The following is a 24,449-nucleotide window of genomic DNA, read 5'->3' as shown; positions in this document are numbered from 1 at the left end:
GGGTATATCAGAAAAAAAGTTTCGCCGCCCCCGGGTGGACTCGAACCACCAACCTTTCGGTTAACAGCCGAACGCGCTAACCGATTGCGCCACGAAGGCGATGTGTGAGGAGGCGCTCAAAGCCCTATATAATTACAGCTGCGCGCTTGAACTGACAATCACACGTTGCAGAAATATTAAAATATTTGTTTCAAAATTATGTTTAAAATCATAACTTCCGCATAATCAAGTAATTTATCGAAGAATACCATATTAATGAATATCATCCGGTGTAACGAATGCTTCAGTTCACGTATAACACACTCAAAACAGAAGCATAACAGGGTTTACAGCAAGCTTGCGGTATCGTGGAGAGTGCTAACGGTACGGTCGCAATTAAAAATTTCCAATAATTTCTAAGTCGATAAAAGAAGCTATGTTACTGGCACAGCTTCGCAAAGTTCGATAAAGAGGCCCCGATAAAGAAGGTTTTTTTTCGATTTGCATTCAATCGCATCTCCCGGTAGGACTTTTCTATCAATTTCAGACGTGAGTGTTTACGTTAGCGGAAATGATTAGTTCGTCCGGTTTTACTAGGCTCAATTTCCTCCTGCTCCTCGTTTCCTACGCTCTTTAGATCACGTAGTTTCTTCCACCTCTCCACCAGTCAAGGGTATTAAAGACTCGTGCGACGCAAAACAATATGAGAAACCTACTTCGCAAATAGACCCAAGTGCAGCATCGTGTCCACATATGAGCCAATCGTAGAGCAATTGGTGGTCGTCACCAACTGTCTTCAACCCCACCACCACTGCAAACCCCGGCAATGTTTTTAATCGTTCGAATTGACTTTTTCCATGAACTAATAACGGCAAATGATCGAGAGCGAGAGAGCGAGAGCGCCCGCTTGTGCGTGGAGTGGGGTTTGAGGGTAATGCACTCGCACGATGCACTTACATACAATCGTACTCCCCCTTGCGTCCACTGAAATGGTGCAACACCACCGTGCAAAAGGTAACAACACACAGAGTGTGGGAGTGAGCCGCCAGGTGATGCTGCCGGGGGTGTCTTTTCTCGTTGCTAATAGTTTTGTTTTCCTTCTGCACTCATCTCCGCTGAGAATCGGGGTAAGCGAGTGGAAAAACAATGGTACTTGCGGCGCATTTGTCGTCGCGCGATGCAGCAGCATCTTGGGCGCTTGCATAAACACACTTCATTCATTCGTTCGGCTGCAGAGAGACAGACAGTGGACAGGGGTCGAAAATAAGGGCACAACAACACGGTTTTCCGCGCTCTCTCATTAAAGAGGATAATTTTGGAGGCTCATATTCGTTGCAATTACAGAGACGGCACAGGCCGGCGGAGGTCAAAGATGATTACGACCCTCGGAGAAGAACGATTGTTCACGAAAAGTCCATTTCCACAGCACCGAAAACAACTGAAGTATTGCGCCGTTTTGTGCAGAGAACTGCGAGTGCTGTTTAGCACGAAAATCCAGGAAAACCCCCGTTTCTTATTCTTTTTATAACGCACACACAAATATATTGGATGCCGGTGTTGTGTGACCACGGAGAAGACCAACCATCAACAACCTCAACAAATCCTCCCCCTGTTGTCATTCCATTCGGCCGTAAATACTTCCGCGAGCGCGAGCGCCCGCGCGCAAGCGCTACACGTGGTTGCTGCAGATGCGTAACCTGATCCGTTCTAAACCTTCGCTCCCTTCTCCCGCACGTATAGGCGGCTTCGCAGGAAATTCCAGTGGAAAGAAATCAGATACCACACATACACACCTTCCCTATGTCTCTCCCCCTTCGCAAACGGCACGTTAGGGATTTAACGATGCGCATAGAAGAGGAGAAGCCGGCACACGCAGGGAACCATTCGCCGTGTCCAGCCGTCTAAGCGCGCTGGCGCGCCTTGTGTGCATCCTCTAAGATTGTGGGTGCGTGAGCGAGAAAGGTCCATCTCCTCCTACCCCACACCTCTACCCAAAACACCAATGAAGAAGAGGGAGTTGTGGCGACGCAGACGCAATGCTATTATACCTCTTTGGCCACCACACGCGCGAGAAGTACACGTTCGCGCGCTCCAGTTCCAGAGCCGCTCGTTCAGTTGCAGATCGAGCGAGTGATCGATTGGATCGCGCACGTTGTGTTGTCGAGCGTACAGAAACAGTGCTTTACTCTGCCGTATGTGTGTGGCAGGGAGTGATACTTGCAGTTGCAGTTCTTAGAAGTGGGATTTAAGTTTGTTTTCCCCAGCACACACGACAATGTTGCTGATCGATCGATCCCAAGCGATCGTGGGACTGCTGATCTTGTGCTGTGGATCGGCGGCCATAGCGCAGGAGATGAGCATCAGCGAAGAGTTGGAAACGTGCAGCATGCTGGATCGGCCAGTGCTGGTGCGCGAGTTCGGTGCTGACGGGGCGGATGATTTTTTCGGTAAAATCACGGTCCTGTACAATGTGGCGCCGCCGAAACCGGTGCAAACGCCGCGCATCTTTGCCGATCGGGATCCAATCTTCTACAACAAGATCGACTACCGGGAGCAGATCAAGTAGTAAGTGTGTGTGTGTGTGCGGATGTGTATAGTTCGTGGTGTTTGCTGCACATAGTGTAAGGCTGTTCCTTGTGGAAATCTACAGTTCGATCGGTAGTGATAGTGCACGGAGCACGTGTAGGCAAGTGGTCGACATAGTCGACATAGCACGATAGCTGGCTTGGTGTGGTGTAAATTTTGTATGTTTTAAGCTCATTTAGTATGATTGTATATTAATTGAAGTTTTACAACCAATTATCCATGTGTGATTAGTGTTGAAATGCTTGATATTTGAGCATTTTCATAATAAAGTGAAATCCTTTACAAAAGTGAGATATATGTGACAAAATCTAATATGTGGTGCTTGTGACATATTTTGGGGATTATTGAATAACATGCATTTGGATGTTTGATGAAGCAAAAAATCAGAAAAATCATTTTGACAAACTTTGAAGAGAATTACACCACTATCTGTTGTTAACAGAACATGACTGAACGCTTCCGGTAGAGTTTTATTAAACCAAAACTATTCGCGCCTTGAGCCGCTTCTTACCGATAATTACGGCAAACTTAAATAAAAAAGGAACTTTTCCCACGCCCGAATGGGGACTTGAACCCCAGACCGTTGGATTAAAAGTCCAACGCTCTACCGACTGAGCTATCCGGGCTCCTGGAGAGGGAGGGGTCCGTTTCCATCCGAGTTCAGATGCTGAGATTTTTCTAAGAATACATTTCATCCCCCAGTGAAGATGTGCCCCATCATGCAAAACCCTTTTACAAACACTCGCAACCTTCTTCTATCACTACCTCACCTGTTGCTTCTCTTTGCTCCCTTCGCCTAGCTACTACAACCTATATCAGGCGTTCCACAGCCAGCCGGAGTACCGGAACGACGTACGGTTTCTGCTCAGTGCTTCACTGCACCGTGTACCGTACGAGCTGGAGGAGTACGATTTTGCAACCTTCCTCACCGCCGTCCAAACGCTGGCGGGCGAATACAATCTTACCACGTACCCGAACCGCCTGAACGAGAACCGGACGTTTGCGCTGTTTGGCCTGCGGGAGTTCCAGGTGTACGTGATCGATCGTTGCTCGCGGGTGTCGTACATCATACAGCCGCCCTGGAGCCTGATACAGTACGCGTACGTAAAGGCGGCCGTACTGTCCACCTTTTACGATCGTCCGTGTGGCAAATGTGAGGTAGGTTCGGGAAGGGGGGGTGTCTCAAGGGGGTTTTCTACATGAAGGCGATTTGTTAATAATTTACGTTTTTGCTTCTTTGGACCCAAGTTGGAGAACTTTCTCAACTCTACGCTGACGGATGGTGAGAAGCTGTCGGACGTTAAAGCGGACCCTACGAAAGACGCCAAACCGTACGACGATGCGTCGGACGAGTTTTCCAACCCCGCCGAGGAGGAGGAAGATCACGACGGTGGTGTGCGAGCGTACAGCGAGGAGGAGGATGATGACGATGAAAGTGATACCGATGGGAACGGTAGAACGGTGGATGAGTACAAGGCCGATAGCGATCCGTTTGCCAATCTAAGCCTCACCGAGCCGGAAGTTAATATGTCGCTGCGCATCATACTACCAGTGCTGCACATTCACGTGCCGCCGGCAGTGAACGATACCGGCAACACCACCACCGGCGGTGACTACAAGCTACACGAGTACATTGTGCTGAACACGGCCCACGACAGTGAGGATCATTGGCAGCATCCGACGAAGGAGGAAACAAACGTAGAAGAGCTGTCACTACCGCCGGCGGCGGTGAACTCAAGCACATCCACTCCCGTTTCTTCGGAGCCAGATGGTACAAATGGGACTTCCGCGCGGGAGGATAAAATCCGTATCGGAGGCACAGACTGGTCGACGCAGGAGTTGGGAATGATACTGAACGCCAGCTCGGTACTGTACGATCGCAAGGAGCAGCGGCTGTTTGAACGTCTGCAGCGGTACAACCTAACCGGCCGGGGTGGCCAGTACGATGAGGTGGCCGAGATATCCGTCTCCAACCGGTACGACGCGTGGAACCGGCGTCGATTGCCCCCGAAAGTGGATCCGACCCGCAACAATCGACGATCGCAGATAAAGAAACACTACGCCCGTTTGATTCCGTGGCTTAACTGGACGTTCGGGCGGGCAATACCGCCTGCGGCCGGTAGACAGCCAATTTCCGGGAGCTCGAACTAGACAGTTAATGTTTGGGTAGACTTTAAATATATCTGTATATAAGTACTCGTAGAGTAGGTAGGTTTAATGCAGTTGAAATAAACGTATTTGAGTGGCAATGGCGTTAAGAGATACATATCAGACGTGTTTTATCATCATAATCTGGGTCCATTTATAGACGAGCAATATGGTTAAGATATGAGAACTTCATAATACCCAGTTCAAGGCTGCAACTGCCCGTTTTTTGCCTGCATGAAGATCTCTGAGATCTCTCCTGTTCCACCTCACACTAAGCTCGATGACCTCCCTTACGTGGCTGATCTTTCTGGTGGGGATAAAAGTATGGCATCTAGCTGCTCGTAACACTCGTGCATAATCCATCTGAATTGATGCGATGTGTACACGTTTCATTACGCTCAGTTCAACTTCAACGGCCAGTTCAGCTTTCCAGGAAGAATGAATTTTCCAGGAACCAGCTTAATCTGAATTGTGGCAACGTAAATTTCTCTTTCTCTCTCTCTCTCTCTCTCTCTCTATCTCTTTCTATCTCACTCTCACACACAATCTCTCTCTCTCTTTCTCTCTCTCTCTCTCTCTCTCTCTCTCTCTCTCTCTCTCTCTCTCTCTATCTCTCTCTCTCTTGTTTGCCTGCTCACGATAGAGCACGTCGTCGTGACATGGCCCGGTCCACATTCATTCTCCAGGATGCTCGATCCCTGGCCCTTCTTGGTGGGGCATGAGTCCGGCATCCTCATGACATGCCCCAGCCATCGTATCCTACCAGCCTTCGCCACCGTCAGGATGCTCGATTCGCCGTACAGCTCAGCAAGTTCGTGGTTCATCCTTCTCCTCCACGCTCCATGCTCGAACACACCGCCAACGATGGTCCAGTGGATGCGTAGCTGATCCATCTTCCTACAGCAAGTTCAGTTCCAGTACTAGCCCCCCCTCTAAAACACCATTTCCATGGGGCCTCAACTCGTCTTACCGCCTAAGGCCCCCGATACCCTTAATCCGCCACTGGCCCATAGAGGACCACCGGGCGAATCAATGTGCAATATATATCACATTTCGTGCGGGCTCGAAGTTTTCTGGATCTCAGCGAATTAACGACCGTCCCGAGATAGCAGAACTCCTTTACTACCTCAAAATTGACGCCGTCAACTAATACATTGCTTCCCAGATGATCTGAGTCTTCGGCAAGCAGGTACTTCGTCTTCATCGCAATGATTCTCAATCCAATTCTTGCTGCTTCGCGTTTGAGTCGGGTGTACGCCTCACACGTCTGGGGCTCTCGGCACTTCTGGAGGATCTGCCGTAGAGTTAAAATTTGGTAGTGGATTTGCCTCCAAAAAACCCAGCTTGGTAGCTGCCGACAAAATTTGTAGCTAGGGGCGTAAGTCTGCAGAACAGGATCTGTGACAGGATCTTACAGGTGACATTAAGAATTGCAATTCTGATGCATTCCGACGGTAAGCCTCTCGGGCTCTATCTTGAAGCACTCGGTTTATTGCTCTTAAGCTGCTAAATGGCGCTGGCAATCTCATCCAGAGATGGTGGGGGCACCTCGTCGTCTGCGCCAATGCTTGTTGTGCTGCTGCCGAAGTCAGAAGGAATTGGGCCAAGTCTTTTGAATAGATTTCGCGACAAGACGTTACAAGCAGATGACTGGAAAGCGGTCCCCATCAGGGCTGTTGCCCATTTTGTTTGCCAATAAAAACAATCAACATATCTGCTCTCACGTGGTCATATCTGCACGGAACAAATTTATACCATATGTTTTCAAATTCTCAACCGCCAACCCCACACGGCAAGCGTTTCTGTGCACCGACAAACGAGTCGCACAGTCGGGAGCACTCGAACCACCGTTGTAAATCGGCCAACGCACCCCAGCTGTCAAACAGAGCTGATTGTCAAAGGGCAATTTCTTTACTTTTGTTGTTTTTTTTTCCTTCACACACTCCCTTTGGCAGCATACAGCAGCAGGTTTTTAGCAAAGGTCCGTATCGGATGATACTTTGGAGATGGAAATTTCCCCTCTCCACGGTGAACAGTGTCTCGACGTCGAAAATACGGATCGTTGAAAGCGGCGCCACCCAGCGGCAGCAACGACTGCACTGAACCAAGTGTCCCAAAACACCGGTCCCAGCGGGGCGGGTTGGTCTGCTGTGTTCCGAATTTGGGAAATCGAAATCTTACCCGTGCGGTGTTGCAATAATAAGCTCTACCGAGTCAGAATCATCTCTTACCCCGCTTTTGAGTTTGCGAATCGACCAGCGGGAGTACCAAATTTACGGAGTCGCATTTCAAGGTAGCCATCGTGCGTCGTGTTTTGTGCGTGTGTGGAACCGTGCCGAAGGGCGAAGTGTGTGAATAGTGTTGTATTTTGTTCCTGCTGAGAGTGTTTTACTTTTATTTGGAGGAAAAATTGCGCATCCTGCGTAGAGAGTGACGATGAGTGTGCTGCTAAGGAACCAGAGTCAGCTGTTCGGCATGAACCGCTGCTATCGCAACGTTCATCGTAAGTAGTCGTCCGGCATAAACTTCCCCTGCCTCCCGTTCCCTTGTCTGTGGTCCTTTTCGGCTGTGGCGCACTACACAACGCCACAATGTGCTCCATGTGGCCGCAGCATGGCGCGATGTTGGCAGATAACCGGTGCGGGCTCATTCTAAACCCGTGCACAAGTTTACGTAATGAAACAACGCACAAAATTGGACGCATTTCGCTCATCCGGTCGGGGGTGCCCTTTGACGCGTGTGTGACGAGGCACGTGTGGCAGCACCCTTCGGTATCGGTGTCGCCCGAAAGAGGGAAGGTTTTCATGGGCGGGTGCGCGCGCGGACCCTAGCGATAGATAGTAGTGACGCGACCGAAAATAACCCAAGTGCGTTAATCACACACACTCTCGTGCCCACCACACACATACATACACATCCCCCCGCGCTTCGTCAGCTGTGGGAGTGTGCGGCTCTAGTCGGTCAAGTTCATAAGTTTCGGGGTGCGTTCTTGGCGTAAATCGCTACTACACCTTCTAACGCCCAGCGAACGGCAGGATGTACTTTGCCCACCTCATCCCACACGTGTCAACGTGGATCGTGGATGCTCGTGGTCGAATTATTGTACGCAAAGTATGCAAAATTCCATCATGTTCGATTCACCTTGCCAAATCCCTTCCGAAATCCGTTCCGCGGGTCATCAAAAGAATTTGGATGATGCAATGCTGCTCCAGCGTGGAGCTGCTCGATTGGAGCGATTTGATTACTCATGGAAAGTAAACAAGCAACATCATCTAAGTGGGCCTCGAAACAACAACACAGCGGAAAGTGGGATAGTAAGAGAAGCAGGAAAACTTTGCGACCGAAGAAAAACCGGTTTAAGTGCAAGTTCAGCACACAAGGCGTGAATCTGTGCCTTTTTTAGCGGGGGATCGTATGATCGCGGAAACCGTGAAGAAGCAAATGCCCGTTACAAGGAGATACCAATACCAATGAGCGACCGGTGGGGTCGTAACGGCAACACTAGCACCAACCGGATTGTTGACCATGGCCGTGGCCGTAAGCGGGAGGTGGCTGGTAACGGGTGTGTTTGCTCTTTGTTTCATGCTTGCGGATTGATTGATAATGAACAAACCAGTGGCCAGTGTATTATAGTGAGGGAAAACACGATGATGAATGGTAATGTTAAAACATCACACAAATGCTTATGCCTTTGTGCTACTTAACTGAATGGTACAAAGTATTATCAATTGAATTATACAAAGCACAACAATGAATTTGTTTCTATTTTGCAGGGCTTTTCTTTTCTCACTAAGCTTGAATGTATCTGAAATGACACACACATTACAGTCAAAGTATTCTTAGACAACAAATCATCGTTGATCTTTGCCCGTGTGTTGCCATGGTTGAGCGGATGCCAGCCAACACACTTGAAGCGGGGACCGGGAGGAAGAGAAAAAAGGCAAACTCGAAGAAAAAACCATGGCCCGCTTTGCAGCAATCAATCAACCGTTTGCCAATTGAAATGGTAAAAAAGCGGTTCCCGCTTAAAGAGCCGTTCTGGTTTCAATACATACTGATTCGGGCGATCATCATGATCAACAGCTGATGATGGTTTCTTTCTTCCGCTGCGCTTTGGCGTTGCAAAATGCACACACACACAAGCATATGCTTTCTTCCCTGTTAATCTTGCCCGTTTTTTTGTGTTGCTTCTCTCTCATCGTATTGCAATTTGTGTGAGTGTGTGCAAACGAGAACCCCCTTCGTCGGGGGGCTGGGACAATCATCTGTGAGTTGTGCCCGCTTTTCTAATCGCGATAGAAGTAAAACATCGGCCCCACTGGGCACGTTTGCACCAATACATGCATTCCCCACGAGGGTGGGGGGTCATCCCATTGGGGCCGGGTTTTTTTTCTTTTCTTTTTGCTGCGCCCCAGCGTCGCAACCACTTGCAGTTTCTGTGTTTGCGCGCTCTCTTGCGCGCACAGCATCATCTTGCGACGGTCGGGATCATTTTACCCTCCCCACAATACCCACGCACACACACGGAGCGAAATTTCCCAAGCAACACACATTCCCTCGATCGTTCGCTCGATCAGCTGTTGCAAGTGTTTGCGGCTCGGGAGTGGTGACTCGTTTTTCTTTTTTTATTTTGTGTGCCCCTTCTTGCACGATGTTGGCGCGTGCTATCTTCCCACTTGGCTCCCGTACACATGCGCACTTGCGTGCTGCAGTGCTAGCAGCACGTTCTGCTCCATTCCCTACCGCACACGAGGGCGCTGATCGTTCACCAGAAAGGAGGGTAAAATCGCGACCAATCAAACCCACGAGCCTACAAGCATAACGATCATCCCTGACCTTCGATTGGGGAGGGTGAGCGCAAAGATGTGTCACAATGTGTGCTGATTTTTGTTGTTGCGAAAGCACATGGTGCCTGCCATGTGCTTTCTTTATAGGGCGATTCATTGATCGTGTCTTGCGGTTCGTACAATTCTTCACTTGCTGCACGATCGCGATTGTGTTACTTTTCGCGCACCGAGTACGTTGAACTGTTGACCTATATAAGGTTGGTCTTGGTTTCATTAGGCGTACCAAAGTGCCGGCCACACCAGGACCAAGCATATTTGACTGACAACCTGATGGCACGTTAATTTGGGATGGCAGAAAATGGAAAGGCCCAGCAGTACAACGGCAAATAGTCTACAAAAACGGGACACAGAAGTGGACCGGAATGGGAGTTAAAGATGATGCCGCCTCGCGGGTGACGCACATCTGTTTTGGTAGCGTCGTCCAACGTATTTGCTTTATTTTTCACACGCTACTTATAATGGAAGCGATCGTGAAATGTGGTTGTGTCGCGTTTTTTTAGCTGAAAGTTTCTGTAATACTCCACTCATTAGTTGCGTTTTTGAGAATCGATTAACACACAGCCCCGTTGCTGGCCTTGTCTTTGAATTCTTATCTAAGTGCAAGACCGACAGTGGCAGATATCGGCGATAACGTGGTTTGGTTGACAAAGGCAACGTAATAATGTCACACCAATCCCGGCTGGGGATAATTTTAGCTTGTTTGAGATTGGTTTTGCTTCACGGGCAAAAAAAAAGTCTCTTCATAAAGGTAAAAACATATTAATAAATCCATAAACAGTATTAAAAAAACACAAAAGGAAAGATCAGTGTGTGTGTGTATGTGTGTGTTGGTGTACTTACAGGTATGCCTTGCACATATTCTCTTAATTTTCCCAAGCTATATCCGATTCAAAGTTCTCCTTCTCTCCTTCCCACCAAACCGCTCTGACCAGTTACGGCGATGAGGACCTGACAACATATACCAACATGGCTTATAAATAAACGCGATACGTGTGTGTGTGTGTGTGTGTGTGTGTCTACAGTCGTCGCTGGCCGGTCGCTGACCAAGTCGTCCAACTGTCTAGAGCCGTTGGCGTACCGACGGCAGCAGCGACGGCTCGAAAAAGGGTCCGCGTAGCCAGGCACGATCCTCACTACCGCCCAGTCAAGATCGATCAATCGCGTCGGGTGTAGGGGCGCTTTCGCGAGAGCAATATGCAAAAATAGTGTTACCGCACCAAGGGAAGATCAGTTGAATTGAGAGAAGATTACACCTGCGTGCTGGAATCTTGCTTTCCAAAACGAATTCAAAATATCTTTCCCTTTGTTTGGAACGCTTTCGAACGAAACCGAACGAGAGCAAGGAAGTTCACGGTAACAGACACAAAGGTTAAGCAAGGAAGGTTAAGACGTCAGTGGCTCTTGCTCGGACTTTCACCTGTGCTTAGTGAGTCCCCGTGGACGGTGTGGATGTGTTGTGCTTCGGGGATCAAACTACCAAACGTGCGGCAAATCAGCAAATCGAACCGAACCAATCCAATCTTATCTGGATCGAAGGCGGATTTGAGTGTTTGCTTTGGTAGTGGCGGTTTTGCAAACCGAGCGAGGCTGCAATGATGGCGCTGCTGGTTTTGGGTCACTTTGCCGTACCGGTGCATCTTGGTAATGTGTTGAATTATTTGAATTATAAACACGGCAAAGAGGGCTTTGATAAGCCGATCGGATCAGCTGACATTGAGCCTGAGTTTGGTGCAATTTTCTATTAAATTTTATTTATTTTTTATGTATGATCTTTTATCATATTGTTCTTTGTGATTTTTCTCTTCTAATAATTAAATTTAATTTCTTCTTTCAGCCAACGTGCGGGTACGATTCGTCAGCTATCGCACGAAACGACCCATCGGGCTTATCAGCGCACAGTACGACAGCTTGCTGCAGCCGCACACGATCTTCAGCGGAAGCACCGGCAGCAGAACCTGGACACCGGCCGGCGGAGTCCGGCAGGATGGCGGTGTGCCGCTGCTCGATGCGCTCGGGTACAGGTGTGGAACAGTGCTACCGGGTCCGCCGAGCATCAGATGCATTTATACCACTAGCTGGCTTGGCGATCAACCGTCGTCCAAGGTTGAAGTCACGGTACAAACGTTAAAAAAGAAAGAAAAAGAACAGCAGCAGCAACAACAGCAGCAGCTCGCCAATGGCGTACCGAACGGAGCTGCTGCAGCACCGACCGCAGCAACGTCGAAAGTACTTGCCGACCTTGGTGCGAGCGCAGCGAACGCCCCGGTCGGTGCCAGTACCGGTGCCAGCGCGGACGCACAATCGCAAACCTCACCACCAGCGGCCGCCGTTGTCGCGGCCGCCCCGGTTGTGAAGAAAACCCTGAAGCAGCGCATATGGGCCGAGCTGGTGCACTACTACCACGGCTTTCGGTTGCTGTTCATCGACATCAACATTAGCCGGAAGCTGCTGTGGCGCGTACTTAATGGGAAAACGTTGACGCGCCGCGAGCACAAGCTGCTCATCCGGACGACCTCCGATCTGTTCCGGCTCGTGCCGTTCTCGGTGTTTATCATCGTGCCGTTTATGGAGCTGCTGCTGCCGCTCGCGATCAAGCTGTTCCCGGGCATGCTGCCCTCCACCTTCCAGACCGCGACCGAGCGGGAGGACAAGATCAAGCAGAACCTCAAGGTGAAGATCGAGATGGCCAAGTTCCTGCAGAAGACGCTCGACGACATGGCGGTCCAGAACAAGGAGCACCGGTCGCAGGCGGCCAAGGACTTTAGCGAGTTCTTTACCCGCATCCGGACGACGGAGAACTTTACCATCTCGAACGAGGAGATACTGAAGTTTTCCAAACTGTTCGAGGACGAAATTACGCTCGACTCGCTCAACCGCCAGCAGCTGCAGGCGCTGTGCCGCGTGCTGGAGGTGTCACCGATCGGCACATCGAACTTGCTGCGGTTCCAGCTGCGCCTGAAGCTGCGCAACCTGGCGGCGGACGATCGCACGATCCAGAAGGAGGGCATCGCGTCGCTAAACCTGTCCGAGCTGCAGGCCGCCTGCCGGGCGCGCGGTATGCGTGCGTACGGTGCCTCGGAGGAGCGGCTCAAGTCGCAGCTGCAGGAGTGGATCAATCTGAGCCTGAACGAGAAGGTGCCACCGTCGCTGCTGCTACTGTCCCGGGCGCTCGTGCTGCCGGAGAACATTACCACGGGCGATAAGCTGAAGGCGACGATCTCGTCCCTGCCCGACTCGGTGGCGACTGTCACGAAGGCGGCCATCGGGGAGCGGGAGGGTAAGATCGACAACAAGACGAAGATCGAGGTGATCAAGGAGGAGGAACGCAAGATTAAGGAGGAGCGCGAGGAGGAGAAGGAAAAGCAAAAGGAGCAGCAGGAGCTGGTCGACGGCGCTCCGGTCCTGACGGCCGATGGCAAGACGGTCGAGCCGGGTGCGGTCGTGCCGGAGCAGCCGGAGATTATCTTTGCCCCGGCACCGGCAACGACGATCGTGCTGGACAAGATCCCTCCGCAGCCGCACACGGTGGAGGAGATTTCGAGCAAAGATCTGGAGGTGCTGGGCGATGCGCTGGGCACGCTGAGCAAGGACAAAAAGTCGCTGCTGGTGGAGAAGGAGGAGATCCGGGACCTGAAGGAAGAGATTGCCGACTATCAGGAGGATGTGCAGGAGCTACAGGAGGTAAGTGTGGTGCAGTGGGGGTGGGAAGAGCACATAAAAGTGAAGGAAATAAATTGACACGAATCGGGGTTTCAGGTTGTCACTGCTGCCAGCAATCAGGAAGAGGTACAGGTGAAGGAATCGCGTGCCGCGAAACTGCTGTTCAAGAAGGTCAATTCGATGATCAACCGCATGGACACGGTGCTGACGGAGCTGGAGCGCAAGGAGAAGCAGCTGAAGGAGAAGGTGCACGCGGCCGAGCAGAGCGAAGAGGTGCAGAAACCGCCGGCAGCCGACGAGGAGCTGGTGCGGATAGACGAGCTAATGTCGGCCATCAAGAAGGTAAGGGGAAAGCGAAACTGTTATATACCTGGGAAGGGAGAACTACATTACAATTTCTCCAATTACAGATCCAGAACGTCACGGACGATTCGCGGTTAGATCAAATTTCTAAGATTCTCGGCAAAATTGATGACGATCAGGATGGCCAGATTAAGGTGGAGGACGTGTTGAAGGTAGGTGTCGTAGCTGCCAGTTTGAAAATGAGTAAGCGTTCCAGCTATTAATAATCTTCCATTTTTTGCCCCACCATCAGGTTATCGAAACGATCGGCAAGGAGAACGTGAAGCTGAACGCGAAACAGGTGGACGAGCTGATCGATCTGCTGGACAAGGAGGAGGAGCTGGAGGCGGAAGACAAGATCGAGAAAGCGCTCACCAAGAGCCTGGAAGCCAAAGAGAAGCAAAAGGAGCAGAAGGAAAAGGAGAAGGAAAAGCTGCTCGAGCTTACGGATAAGGCTACGGATCTAAGCTCGCTGGCGCCACCGCCAAGCCCCACGGACCCGACGAAGCAGGTCAGTTCTGATGCAATGCGCCAGCTACCTCCGTCACCGTCTTCATCGACTTCATCATCCCCGCCACCACCACCACCAGCACCTACCTCGTCGACGGGAGTGCCGCCGAAATGAGGCACGGATCGTTGAGGTGCGCAATGCTTCTCTGCCCCTCTTGTTTCCGTTGCCGTTGGTGGGAGCCGGTGTTGAATAGGCTGACGAGACGCTATCAGTAGGACTGTTGTGACGCTGCCTGTGATCGTACGATCTTAAGCTTTCCTTCATTAAGACGCAAACGCCCCGCATTCATTTTCCCCCTTTGCCCGGTTAAGGGTTCGCGCTTCATACCGGGCGTCTGTCTGTCTGTCTGCCTGTCTGTGTGTGTGTTGTGTGCATGTTTGCATGTGCGGTCCCTGATGTCCACATCCTGTTTCATTGGGTGAATTCCTTCTCTCCTCTACTCGCACCCAGCAGCTCGACGACGGTACAGCGATTATCGACGCGGACGCACTGCAAAAGGTGGTGGAGGAGCGTAAGAAAAATGCCAGTATTAATGGAGCACCAGGCACAGCGGCAGCGGAGGTAGTACCGCCACCGACACAACATCGTCCAGCGGTCCGGGCAGAAGCGAGCAGCACCGGTGGGGGGCCACCGAAGAACAAAATGGTTTGAAGCGAACAAATAGCGCAACACAACCGCAAAGTTTTAGAGCTAATTGTAACTCCGTCAGGGCTGTGCTGCGTTTGCGGTTGTAGCAAACGGTTAAGAACATTGTTTTCTTTAAAAAAAAAGCTTCTTCAAAAGAAGCGACCTTCGGTTACACAGAGCAAACGAAAGGAGTCCAACGAAAAGTGGCAAGCACGAACCAACATTTCCCCCTCCTCCCTGTAGGAAAATCAAGCAAAAGTGCACACGTCCCAGTGAGAGGTTGAAGTGCAATTCCTTTACACGCTCCTGCCTTGTAGCAACTACGGAAGCTACCTGTTTACCCAAGGCTTAGAGAATCCTGTTGCCTGTTGTAAAGCAAGCTGCACTACTGCATACATTTCCTTTTTTTACTGCTTCCTCGATCCTCTTCATTTTCCCTCTCGTGGCCCTACAGAAGGTCGCTGAAAGTGTCTGCAGCAGACACGGTTTAAAACTTAACACCGAAGGCAACCTCGATGACGAAGACGACGACGACGATACCCCAAACATTACAATTTTGTAAACGTGTGTATGGTGGATCCATCTCACAAATGCTGGTGCTGTAGGAAATGCAACAAAGCCGAGTGCGGAAGCAAAACCCAAAACAAATTTACCGTTGTAACAAACGACCCGATCGCATAAATAAGTCAAAATGTACAATAAAAATGGATAATTTATTAGAAATGTTAATGGTGACTATTTCGTTGTAATTTGATTTGTCGTTTTTATTTGAGACTATCCGAAATATGTGTTTAATTTCTATTTAATTTTGCTTGACTACAGGGTGCCGGCGTGATGCTCATGTGGAGGTTGTCTTCTTATGCATGAGACGACTTTGTTAATATAGTTTATTTGGCCAGGGCTACGCAAATAAATTTCAAAGATTCCTTTTAGTGTAAAGAGTAGGACGACAACAAAAGTCTCGAAAACCAATTAAAATAAGTTACTTATGACCACCTCTTAAGAGACCTAAAACCAAAACCAAACCCATACTGGTCCTGACACCAATACATCACTTTTTTCTGGTTAAAGAACTGCCTTCAGGACCGCAACTGAACCTATCCAGGTCCAGAAACCGATGCTGAACCCAAAACGTTCCAGGAACCAACACTGTTCATACCGGTCCTGGAACATGTCATGAACACATTATGGTGTTGGAACTGATACTGAACCCATACCGGCCCTAGAACCTATCATGAACCCACACCGATCCAGGAACCTATCATGAACCCATACCTGCCCTCTAACCGATCATGAACCCATACCGGTCCTAGAAACTCATACTGGTCCTAGAACCTATCCTGAACCCATACAGGTCCTGAAACTGATACTGAATCCATACCGGAGTTGGAACTGACACTAAATCCATACCGGTCCTGGAACTACCCATGGATCCATATCAGTCGTGGAACTGAAAGTAAACCCATAAAGGACCTAGCCCTGATACTGAACCCATACCGGTCGTGGAACCGATCAAGATCCCATTTCGATCCAGAAATAGCTCCTGGTCTCATTTATTTTAAAAAACTGTACCTGGAACTGTTCCGGATTAGGATTCGGAACGATATTTGGGCTTGGTCTGGGGATCGAACCAATAAATCTCCAGTTCCAGTAAACAAACCATACCCAGTAGTAAATGTCAGGAAATAGTGTAGGAAATTTAGTGGAATTCATACATAAAATATGAGTTATTGTCCTTCTTACAATATCGACCTTTGTTTTTGCATTTATTTAGTCCTATTCCCACGTCAGTTCTTTATCAAGTAAAGGTGAATATCCCAGGCAAGCAATCTTGCTGTTATCTCCATTCTGAATACACCATTACTTTACACGGATTTGCCCAATGCCTCTGTTGCTGACCTTGACCTTCTTGGACTGGGTCTTGATTCCGCCCACGATTTTGCATGATATTATTGTATGTAACGATCTTTTTTTTTATTCTTGCTCTAGATTACATATAAATAGCATTAGCATTTTAAATAGAGATTTGCTCGATATTTTCTATTTTTAATTCATTTTTTACTTCATTAAAAGAATTCGATCAATTTGCATTCTGTTTATCACTCAAAATCGATAGGCATCTGCGTGATCGCTGCGAGATAGAGAAAGCGTGAAAGAGAGAAAAGGATAAACAAATCGCTTCACCTGTACAGCATTTTGCTTGACGCAGTGTAGTTTATCCTTTACCTGCAACAAAAAGCGACGCTTGCTGCAGTTTTGTTTGCTAACTTGATGCGGAAGAACGCTCTTCTGAAATGATGCTCCGTTTGTGGCTGTGTCTCGGTGGTGTGTTACTAGTGGCCAAGATCACTTACGGTCAATCTTCTGCCCCGCCCGACGATGTCCTTGGTTGTCGTTTGGAAACGGGCGAATTGGTTGATTGGTAAATATATGCTTCCGTTTTCAATTCGTGTTGCTTCCTTTTTTAATGTCCTTCTTCTTCCTCTTCGCGCTAGGTATTACCTGTACAAGCTGCCGAAGGAGTCTTCCGAGCGTGACTCCCCGACCAACGGGTTGCGGTACACGTTTGTATCGTCGAAGGATGTCGGTGGAAAGCACACCAAAGGATCACCGCTACAATGGCACACTGCCCAGTACAGCGTGAACCAGTCCGAAAGTGCACCCGGCCGCACGATTACACCCTCCATCCGGCATCCGTCCACCGTCTTCACGATCATGTACAACGATGAACCCGCGAACGCACCGGTCGACATGGAGCGTGGCCACACGAAGGGTGTCGTCAGTACGGACGGTACCGCAGGCTATTGGTTGATTCACTCCGTCCCAAAATTTCCACCGGCAATTGGGGCCGATTACGGCTACCCGCACACCGGCATGATGTACGGGCAAAGCTTCCTGTGCATTTCGCTGAACGCAACGCAGATGGAAACCGTTGCTAGGCAGCTGCTGTTCAACGAGGTGACGGTGTATTCGAAGAGCGTTCCAGCGGCATTGGCGGCCCGCTTTCCTACACTACAGCGTGCCGCCCAGATGGCACCGGTCGATAAGTCGCCACCGTTTTACAGCGCCCAGACGATCCAATCCCAGGCCGGTGTTGAGTTTGTGACGTTCGCGAAAAGTCGCCACTTTGGGAAGGAGCTGTACGCGGACTGGATTGCGCCGGCACTGGATGTGGGGTTGATGGTGGAAAGCTGGCAACACGGCAGTGGCAATCTGCCGAGTGACTGCTCATCGGATGGCGGACGGCGCAGGCATAGTGTGCTGAATGTGCGTGAAGTGTCTGTTGGGCGGGAGGATCGGTTTTCCACGCTGAAAGATCACTCGAAGTGGGCAGTAGGTGGTGCGGATGGTGATGGTGGAGTGAAGGATGCGAAAGAATGGATTTGTGTCGGGGACATTAACAGGCAGGAGCACCAGAAGCGGCGTGGTGGTGGCAGTGTATGCCAGTCGTCGAAGCTGGTGGCCGAACTGTATCGCGGCATGATCGATGAGGTCGAACCGTGTCCGAAGGGAAAGAAACGAGTGTAGTACGTTGTGTAGGAGAAATATACGGAAGTGTTTTAATATGTAAGCGTGTTTTAAAGTGCCTCTCAGTAGTGTAGCATAAGTAGCAGTAGTGTGTTAGTTTGTTTAAGTGCTGTAGAATCTTAGTTGCTTGCATGCTTGCCTCTTGCTTGTAGTGTAGTGTGCCATGGATAAAAGTATCCCCTAGCAACAATCGACAGGACTCGTACTCCAGCCATGCTTGAACAAAGGTACGTAAACTAATACCCAATAATTGTAAATTAATGTCGGTCTATGGTTCCAAAAACACTAACAAACTCATTTCTTTATCTATTATTTAATGAATTTATTAGAACAAATGCAAACACCAACTGTTCCCAACTAAATCCTGCCTGATTACGCCTTTCCTATCTTTCGCTTGATACTCTTCACCAGCATGGTCGTGGAGACGTCCCGCTTTGCCACCTTCTCAACCGGCTGCACCACCTTCCCATTCTCCTCCCTCACATCGTTCTCCGCCAGCTGGCGCTTGCGCAGCTTCGTCTCGATCAGCCGCTCCATCGCTTTCGTCTTCTTAAACGCCGGATTCGTCGGATCGATACTGAAGTCAGGCTTCGAGTAGATCGCACTGAACCGGGGATCCTCCGTGTTCACCTCAAAATCGTCCGCTGCCGCCTTCCGATTTCGCTGCTCCTCGATCTCCCGCCGGCTCTTCTTCAGCAGGGCGCGCCGCTTGGACTTCGACACCGTGCGTAGATCGATTTCACGCTCCTGAATGGCGCGCAGATTAAAGTGTGCCCGATTGTCCTCGCCATCGTCCAGCATTAGCTCCAGCTCCGCCCGGCGCCGTTCGTTTTCCTCCGCCTCCCGTTCCTCCTCCTCCTTGGCTCGCTTGATCGCTTCGCGCTCCTTCTGTTTCGATTTCTGCTTCTTTTTACCCACGCCGAACTCTTTCTCGTCGAAAGCGCTCGCAAAGAATGGATCGTTTAGATCGACACCGTGCGGCAGATCGTCCTCGGAGCTGTCGTCCTCGGTGGCTTCCGCGCCCGAACCATCCAGTTCGCCGCGCTTCCGGCGCTTCTTCAGCTCCTTTCGACGCTTGTTTTTCTCCTTCTTCTTTTGCAGAATCTTCTCGAACGGATTCACATCGTTCTTGGGTGGCTTGGCGGGTTCATCGTCCGATTCGGCATCGGACTGATCGTTGTTTTCTTCATCCTCCTCCTTCCCGTTCACCTTCCAGCTGAACTCCAAGCCGACCTTGTCTTCTTCCTGCTCCCTCTCCTGTTCTTTGATGTCGTTCAGCAGGGCACGATACTTTGCGATCATTTTCTCCTTACGGCTTCCCTTCGGTTCACCGTCCGAGTCGGTACCGTCGCCATTCTCCTCATCCCCAGAATCACTGTCACTGTCGGCGGGTCCGACTCGCACGACCGGACGCTTGGATTTTCTACTGCCCATACCATCCTCATCTTCGCCCTCCTCGTCGCTGCTCGAGCACACCACATACTTCTTCAGCTCGGCCTCGGGCAGATCTGCCCACTTGCCGTCCCGCAGCTTCTCGTTGAACTCCTTCCGGTCGAGATCGTTCTCGTCCCACGTCAGCTCCACCTTCGACTGGTGCAGTGCGGCCGTGCCGAAGATACGCGGCACGTACTTGCCCACCTCCGGCAGCTCGGTACAGCGATCCTTCGGCGCATCGTCAAACTCCATATCGTCTGGAATGAAACGCAGGTCTAGCTTGTTGGCCGTACTTTCGTACTCGATGCCGTCGCACTCCTTGTAGATCTTATCGGCCGTTGCGACCGAATCGCACTCCACGACGGCATAGTAATATTTTAGCCGATTAAGCTGATATTCGCGCAACCGTTCTTTTTGTACCTCTTCATCCTCCTCCTCTTCGTCCGAGTTTTCAATCGTGCGGACAGTCAACTCCTGCGGGCCACGTTCCTCCTCTTCCTTCATGCGCTGTTTGCCATATTCCGAAGGGTAAATCTACGATAAATTCGGAAAAAAAAATCAACAAATTTCTCTTGTGTATAAATTTCCCCCCGTGCATATTCTTACCGTTACACTCTTGATGGCCGAACCCGGGGGAAGAAATGAGCTCAGCAGCACCATTACATCCACCGCCCGGATACGGTCCCAGTCCATATGGCAGACGGCCAACCGTCTGGTGGATTCTTCCGTGCGCTCCGCTTCCGCATCCAGCTCGCCCCACACGTGTTCAATGAACACATCCTGTCCCTCCTCCTCATCACCGTCCGAATCGTCGTCGTCCGAGGAAGATTCCAGCAACCCTTCTCCACGCGCAAAATCCACCTCCAAATCCTTTAGCCGGTCCTTCACCTTGCCAGACAGGCCCGCTTTCTTTTCCTCCTTCGTTAGCTGCAACCCTTCGGCTCCTTCATCCGATTCCGATCCGGCCCGACCCTCCATCGCCCGCTCCTCCCGTTCCCGCTCGCGGGCCGCTTCCTCTTCGTTCTCCTCATCCGAATCGAGATGGTAAAACTTGCGCATCAAGTCCGAGTCCGTTTTCTTAATCTTCCGGCCGTACTTATCCATCGTGGCCTTCTGATTGAATCGCTCATCGTCGAACATGGCCTTGAAGCGGCTATCGATTTTGACCGTTTTCTTCGACTTTGGCATGCCATGGTAGCGCGGGTTGTTGATCAAATGGGCGAACCGGTCGTCGTCCCACATCTTCGGCGCATTACCGTTGCCGTTGGATTGCTGGGTCGAGCTGTTTGCTTGTTTTTTAGCTGTTTTATCACCCTTACCTTTGCCGGCGGGGCCGGATTTTTTCTTTGCGTCCTTCATCGCGATTAACAAACGAACCGAATTAGGTAGGAATGATAAAATGCACTGGTTTCATATGATTGTCACCGCGAGAAACGCTGCTGCAACGCGAATGTAAACAATACGGCATGGACGGGTTTGACAGAAGTGTTCAGAGCACGTAAATAAAACCCAGTGAAAAAACTAACCCAATGCTGGTACACTGTAAAACTGGGTTTAAGAAATCAAATGATTTTCTTCTATTATTTAAATATTCTTAGCTGATATATGTTGCGTAATAATGAAATAATGGTTATTGCATGTACTATGAATTAATATCGCATCGAATTGTTGGTAAACTATCGTTTGAATGTCTGTGCTCCCCACTTGGAGTGCAATGTTGGGTTTTCTAACCTAAAAACACCACCACTGACAGTGGATTGTATTGGAACAGACAGCTCTGACAGAAGTCGTTGAAAACACACACACACATCATGTAACAGAAAAGTTGTGTTGTTTCGCAAAATTTAGTGTGTAAATAAGGGTTTTAGCTCGCCGGTTGGCCGATTCTTAGCCAGAGTGCCGATCAACCGCCCAGCACTGCCACCATGCTTCACATATACCGCACTACAGCTCGTTCCAAACGAGCGCTCATCGGGTATGGTCACATCCGGCAGATACTAGTGCCACCGACCGGGAGGCAACAACGATCACCCTTATGCTGGCCGATACGGCATTGCAGTGGTAATGCAAGCGTGGATACAAAGCATATACAGGGAGAGTTGCACATTAATTTTTCGTTTGTTTTTATATGTTGTAGCCAATGTGCGAACGTTCGACACAATGCTTTCCACGCGCCGTGCGGAAGCGAGAAAAAGCATACTGGTGCAGGTGAGCTCGGAACGATCGTACAACGAGCTGTACCACTACTGCTCACAGTTTGGCACAATCCAAAGCTCGCACCACTACCGGGTAGATGGCGACGGGGATGGCGATTGCCATTATATACTGCTCGAGTTCGGCTCGTCCGCCGAGGCGGATGCGGCCATGCAGTCCGGTGTGTTCAGTACCGAGCGACCGGGTGTCCGGGCCCGGTCAATTTTTCTCTGGTTCCGCACCGGCCCCAAACCGAAGCTGATTGCCCAGGAGGAACCGAAACGGTCGCTTGCCCTGATCGATGGTACCCAGCCGATACAGGAGGCGGAACTGAATGGGCTCCTGACGGCAGCGGAAAGCATCGACGACCAGGTGACCGTTCTGCACCGCGTTACGAAGTTGAACGATCTCGGCAAACGGTTGCGCTTCCTAGCCGTGCGACAGTTAGAATCTTCCCTGCAGGGAATGTTCCCCCAGGCAGTGGCGCATCCGTTCGGTTCCTCCGTCAACGGGTACGGTCGGATGGGCTGCGACCTGGACGTGATAATGGATCTGGACTCCCGGTCCGGGGAGCCGCCGGATCGAAACTCGCGGCTCGTGTATCACACCAAAGCAACCAACCCGAACGAGCGGACGCAGGTACAGCGGCAGCTGGAATCGATCGGTGACGTGCTGCAACTGTTTCTACCGGGCGTGAACAGTGTGCGCCGGATACTGAAGGCCCGGGTGCCGATCGTCAAGTACCACCACGAGCATTTGGACCTGGAGATTGACCTCACCATGAACAATACGGCGGGCGTGTACATGTCCGAGCTGCTGTACCTGTTCGGCCAGCTGGACGCCCGGGTCCGTCCGCTCACGTTCTGCGTTCGCCGCTGGGCACAGTCGGTCGGGCTGACGAATCAAACGCCCGGCTACTGGATTACCAACTTTTCGCTCACCATGCTGGTCATGTACTTTCTGCAGCAGCTGGCCCGCCCCGTGCTACCGTCGATCAACCGACTGATTCAGCTCAGTGCCAGCTGCCCACCGCAAACCAGCGCACCGGTCACGCGGTTCGGCGAGGGTGAAACCGAATGGGCCTACACGTTCCTTAAAAATCCTTCCATCTACGGTTCGTTCCGTAGCGAGAACGAGGCGACGCTCGAGCAGCTGTTGGTGCAGTTTTTCGAGTTTTACTCACAGTTTGACTTCAGCCAGCGCGCAATCAGTCTCAACCTCGGCTCCACTATACTGAAACCCGACCACAGCCCGATGTACATCGTGAACCCGCTGGAAACGGTGCTGAACGTGAGCAAGAACGTTAATCTCGAGGAGACGGAGCTGTTTCGGATGCAGGTACGCAATGCGGTGTGGCTGCTGGAAACGCACGGGAAGGAAACGGGCGCACCGACCGAACCGTGGGGTCTCGTGAGCCTGTTCGGTCCGAAGCAGCAGGAGCGCATTACGCCGCAGATGTTCTTCACCAAACGGCTGCTGAATGTGAAGGACATCTTCGATGAGGTGCCGGCGGACGCACCGACACAGTATCGCAACCCGGCCGTTAAGAGCCAGGTGGCGGCCATACAGCGCGCGACAAAGGCGGAACTGCACAAGCTGGGAGCGGGAGGTGGTGGTGGTAGCAGCAATCGAACGGGCGGCGTAGAACCGAGGACATCTTCCCCGATGGAAGGCACGGGCGTAAAGCTAAAGCGAAACACGAAACGGCGGTGATAGGGGAGGGGCGTCGGGGCGAGAAGAGTTAGGTTGATTTGCGGGGAAGGTTAATAAAAGTGAGTGACGACACACTAACGAGTTAGCGGAAATCCAGATGAGAAGAAAATACGTCTTTTTAAGTTTGATTTCTTTATTTCATACAAGTTTTTCGTACTCGAGCAAAACGTGTTTCACGTGCACATCGATCGATCCAACATCACACAATCACTAGAAAAATTAACGTGTCCACCTACCACCACAAACCGCGTGTGTGTGTGCGTGAAGAGGGAGCGAATTCCAGAGCATCACTTTCCACGTGGGCCATTTCCACTCAACACATTTCCCGCCCCTTTTCTGCGTCTTTCGGAGTTGTTTGCGTACATTTTCGTAATCGTACCCTCATGTTCACGCTTGCTTCCTCTTTTCCGCGTCATCCAACACACACATACGCAGCTAACAAATGTTTGTCGCTTTACGTTCGAAGCTATCCACCGAGGAGGAGGAGATCATTGTCGCCCTTTTCTGGATGGTGAAGCAACCTAAACCACAAATATGTGCACATTGCGTGTGTGCGCACACATATACAAAAAGGACACAAAACATGAACGTGCCATCGAAAGCGTGTTACTCCAAAGTTTTGGAGAGAGAAAAAATATTCAAAAAGTGGGTCGTGTTTCTCGGTTGTGTTTCGTCAATTTTCCCTCCCCATGTTTTACACCCTCCCGCCATTGCTACTAAAACGAACTAGTTTTTAGTCATTAATATGCGCTACAACTAATCGGGATTATACGTATGTACAGAATGTGAATGATGTGAATGAATGGGTGATCATGCTTGTGCCGAACCGAATTCATAGCCACCCAGAAGCATCCAGCATATGGTGGCAGGATGCTAGGTGG

At 50.5% G+C, this 24,449-nt stretch overlaps 6 protein-coding genes and 2 non-coding genes across 10 annotated transcripts in view; 4 read left to right on the top strand and 4 right to left on the bottom strand.

The window, feature by feature from the left end:
- Nucleotides 1-25: 25 nt before the first annotated feature.
- Trnan-guu lies at nucleotides 26-99 on the bottom strand. Its single transcript has one exon. It is a non-coding gene; the product is annotated as a tRNA-Asn (tRNA).
- A 1,934-nt stretch (nucleotides 100-2,033) lies between these two features.
- On the top strand, nucleotides 2,034-4,833 carry LOC120896596. The gene is made up of 3 exons (XM_040300814.1): nucleotides 2,034-2,544; nucleotides 3,366-3,723; nucleotides 3,814-4,833. The coding sequence occupies exons 1-3, from the start codon at nucleotides 2,255-2,257 to the stop codon at nucleotides 4,714-4,716; spliced, it is 1,551 nt and encodes a 516-aa protein (XP_040156748.1). The 5' UTR covers nucleotides 2,034-2,254; the 3' UTR covers nucleotides 4,717-4,833.
- Trnak-uuu lies at nucleotides 3,119-3,191 on the bottom strand. The gene has a single exon. It is a non-coding gene; the product is annotated as a tRNA-Lys (tRNA).
- Nucleotides 4,834-6,644: 1,811 nt separating the features above from the next.
- Nucleotides 6,645-15,438, top strand: LOC120903813 (mitochondrial proton/calcium exchanger protein). Of its 2 annotated transcripts, none has more exons than XM_040313443.1 (6): nucleotides 6,645-7,216; nucleotides 11,395-13,241; nucleotides 13,317-13,562; nucleotides 13,631-13,735; nucleotides 13,816-14,073; nucleotides 14,527-15,438. In XM_040313443.1, the coding sequence occupies exons 1-6, from the start codon at nucleotides 7,150-7,152 to the stop codon at nucleotides 14,722-14,724; spliced, it is 2,721 nt and encodes a 906-aa protein (XP_040169377.1). In that variant the 5' UTR covers nucleotides 6,645-7,149; the 3' UTR covers nucleotides 14,725-15,438. The 2 variants fall into 2 exon arrangements, with proteins under 2 accessions (XP_040169377.1, XP_040169386.1); XM_040313452.1 differs by lacking the exon at nucleotides 6,645-7,216 and adding an exon at nucleotides 10,682-11,201.
- LOC120903823 (ESF1 homolog) lies at nucleotides 15,395-21,135 on the bottom strand. Of its 2 annotated transcripts, XR_005739661.1 has the most exons (3): nucleotides 20,269-21,135; nucleotides 16,927-20,196; nucleotides 15,395-16,831 (listed from the first exon to the last, which is right to left on the bottom strand). XR_005739661.1 is itself a non-coding variant. In XM_040313467.1 (2 exons), exons 1-2 carry the CDS (start codon nucleotides 21,019-21,021, stop codon nucleotides 18,601-18,603), a joined length of 2,349 nt encoding a protein of 782 aa, XP_040169401.1. In that variant the 5' UTR covers nucleotides 21,022-21,135; the 3' UTR covers nucleotides 15,395-18,600. The 2 variants fall into 2 exon arrangements, 1 of the variants encoding a protein (XP_040169401.1); XM_040313467.1 differs by having other exon boundaries at nucleotides 15,395-20,196.
- Nucleotides 16,970-18,271, top strand: LOC120903834 (deoxyribonuclease-2-alpha). The gene is made up of 2 exons (XM_040313482.1): nucleotides 16,970-17,122; nucleotides 17,196-18,271. Exons 1-2 carry the CDS (start codon nucleotides 16,995-16,997, stop codon nucleotides 18,226-18,228), a joined length of 1,161 nt encoding a protein of 386 aa, XP_040169416.1. The 5' UTR covers nucleotides 16,970-16,994; the 3' UTR covers nucleotides 18,229-18,271.
- A 296-nt stretch (nucleotides 21,136-21,431) lies between the features above and the next one.
- LOC120896087 (poly(A) RNA polymerase, mitochondrial) lies at nucleotides 21,432-24,196 on the top strand. The gene is made up of 2 exons (XM_040299937.1): nucleotides 21,432-21,723; nucleotides 21,800-24,196. The coding sequence occupies exons 1-2, from the start codon at nucleotides 21,588-21,590 to the stop codon at nucleotides 23,566-23,568; spliced, it is 1,905 nt and encodes a 634-aa protein (XP_040155871.1). The 5' UTR covers nucleotides 21,432-21,587; the 3' UTR covers nucleotides 23,569-24,196.
- Nucleotides 23,684-24,449, bottom strand: part of LOC120896085 (disheveled-associated activator of morphogenesis 1) — a 57,786-nt gene continuing 57,020 nt past the window's right edge. Inside the window, exon 10 of the mRNA XM_040299923.1 lies at nucleotides 23,684-24,089. Within this exon, the coding sequence (XP_040155857.1) occupies nucleotides 24,004-24,089 (86 nt within the window). The 3' untranslated portion in view covers nucleotides 23,684-24,003. The remainder of the gene's footprint in view (nucleotides 24,090-24,449) is intronic.

Source organism: Anopheles arabiensis, chromosome 2 (assembly GCF_016920715.1).
Source record: "Anopheles arabiensis isolate DONGOLA chromosome 2, AaraD3, whole genome shotgun sequence".
Lineage (NCBI taxonomy): Eukaryota > Metazoa > Arthropoda > Insecta > Diptera > Culicidae > Anopheles > Anopheles arabiensis.
The sequence above is the reverse complement of the archived record's forward strand: the minus strand, read 5'-3'. Positions and strand labels throughout refer to the sequence as shown.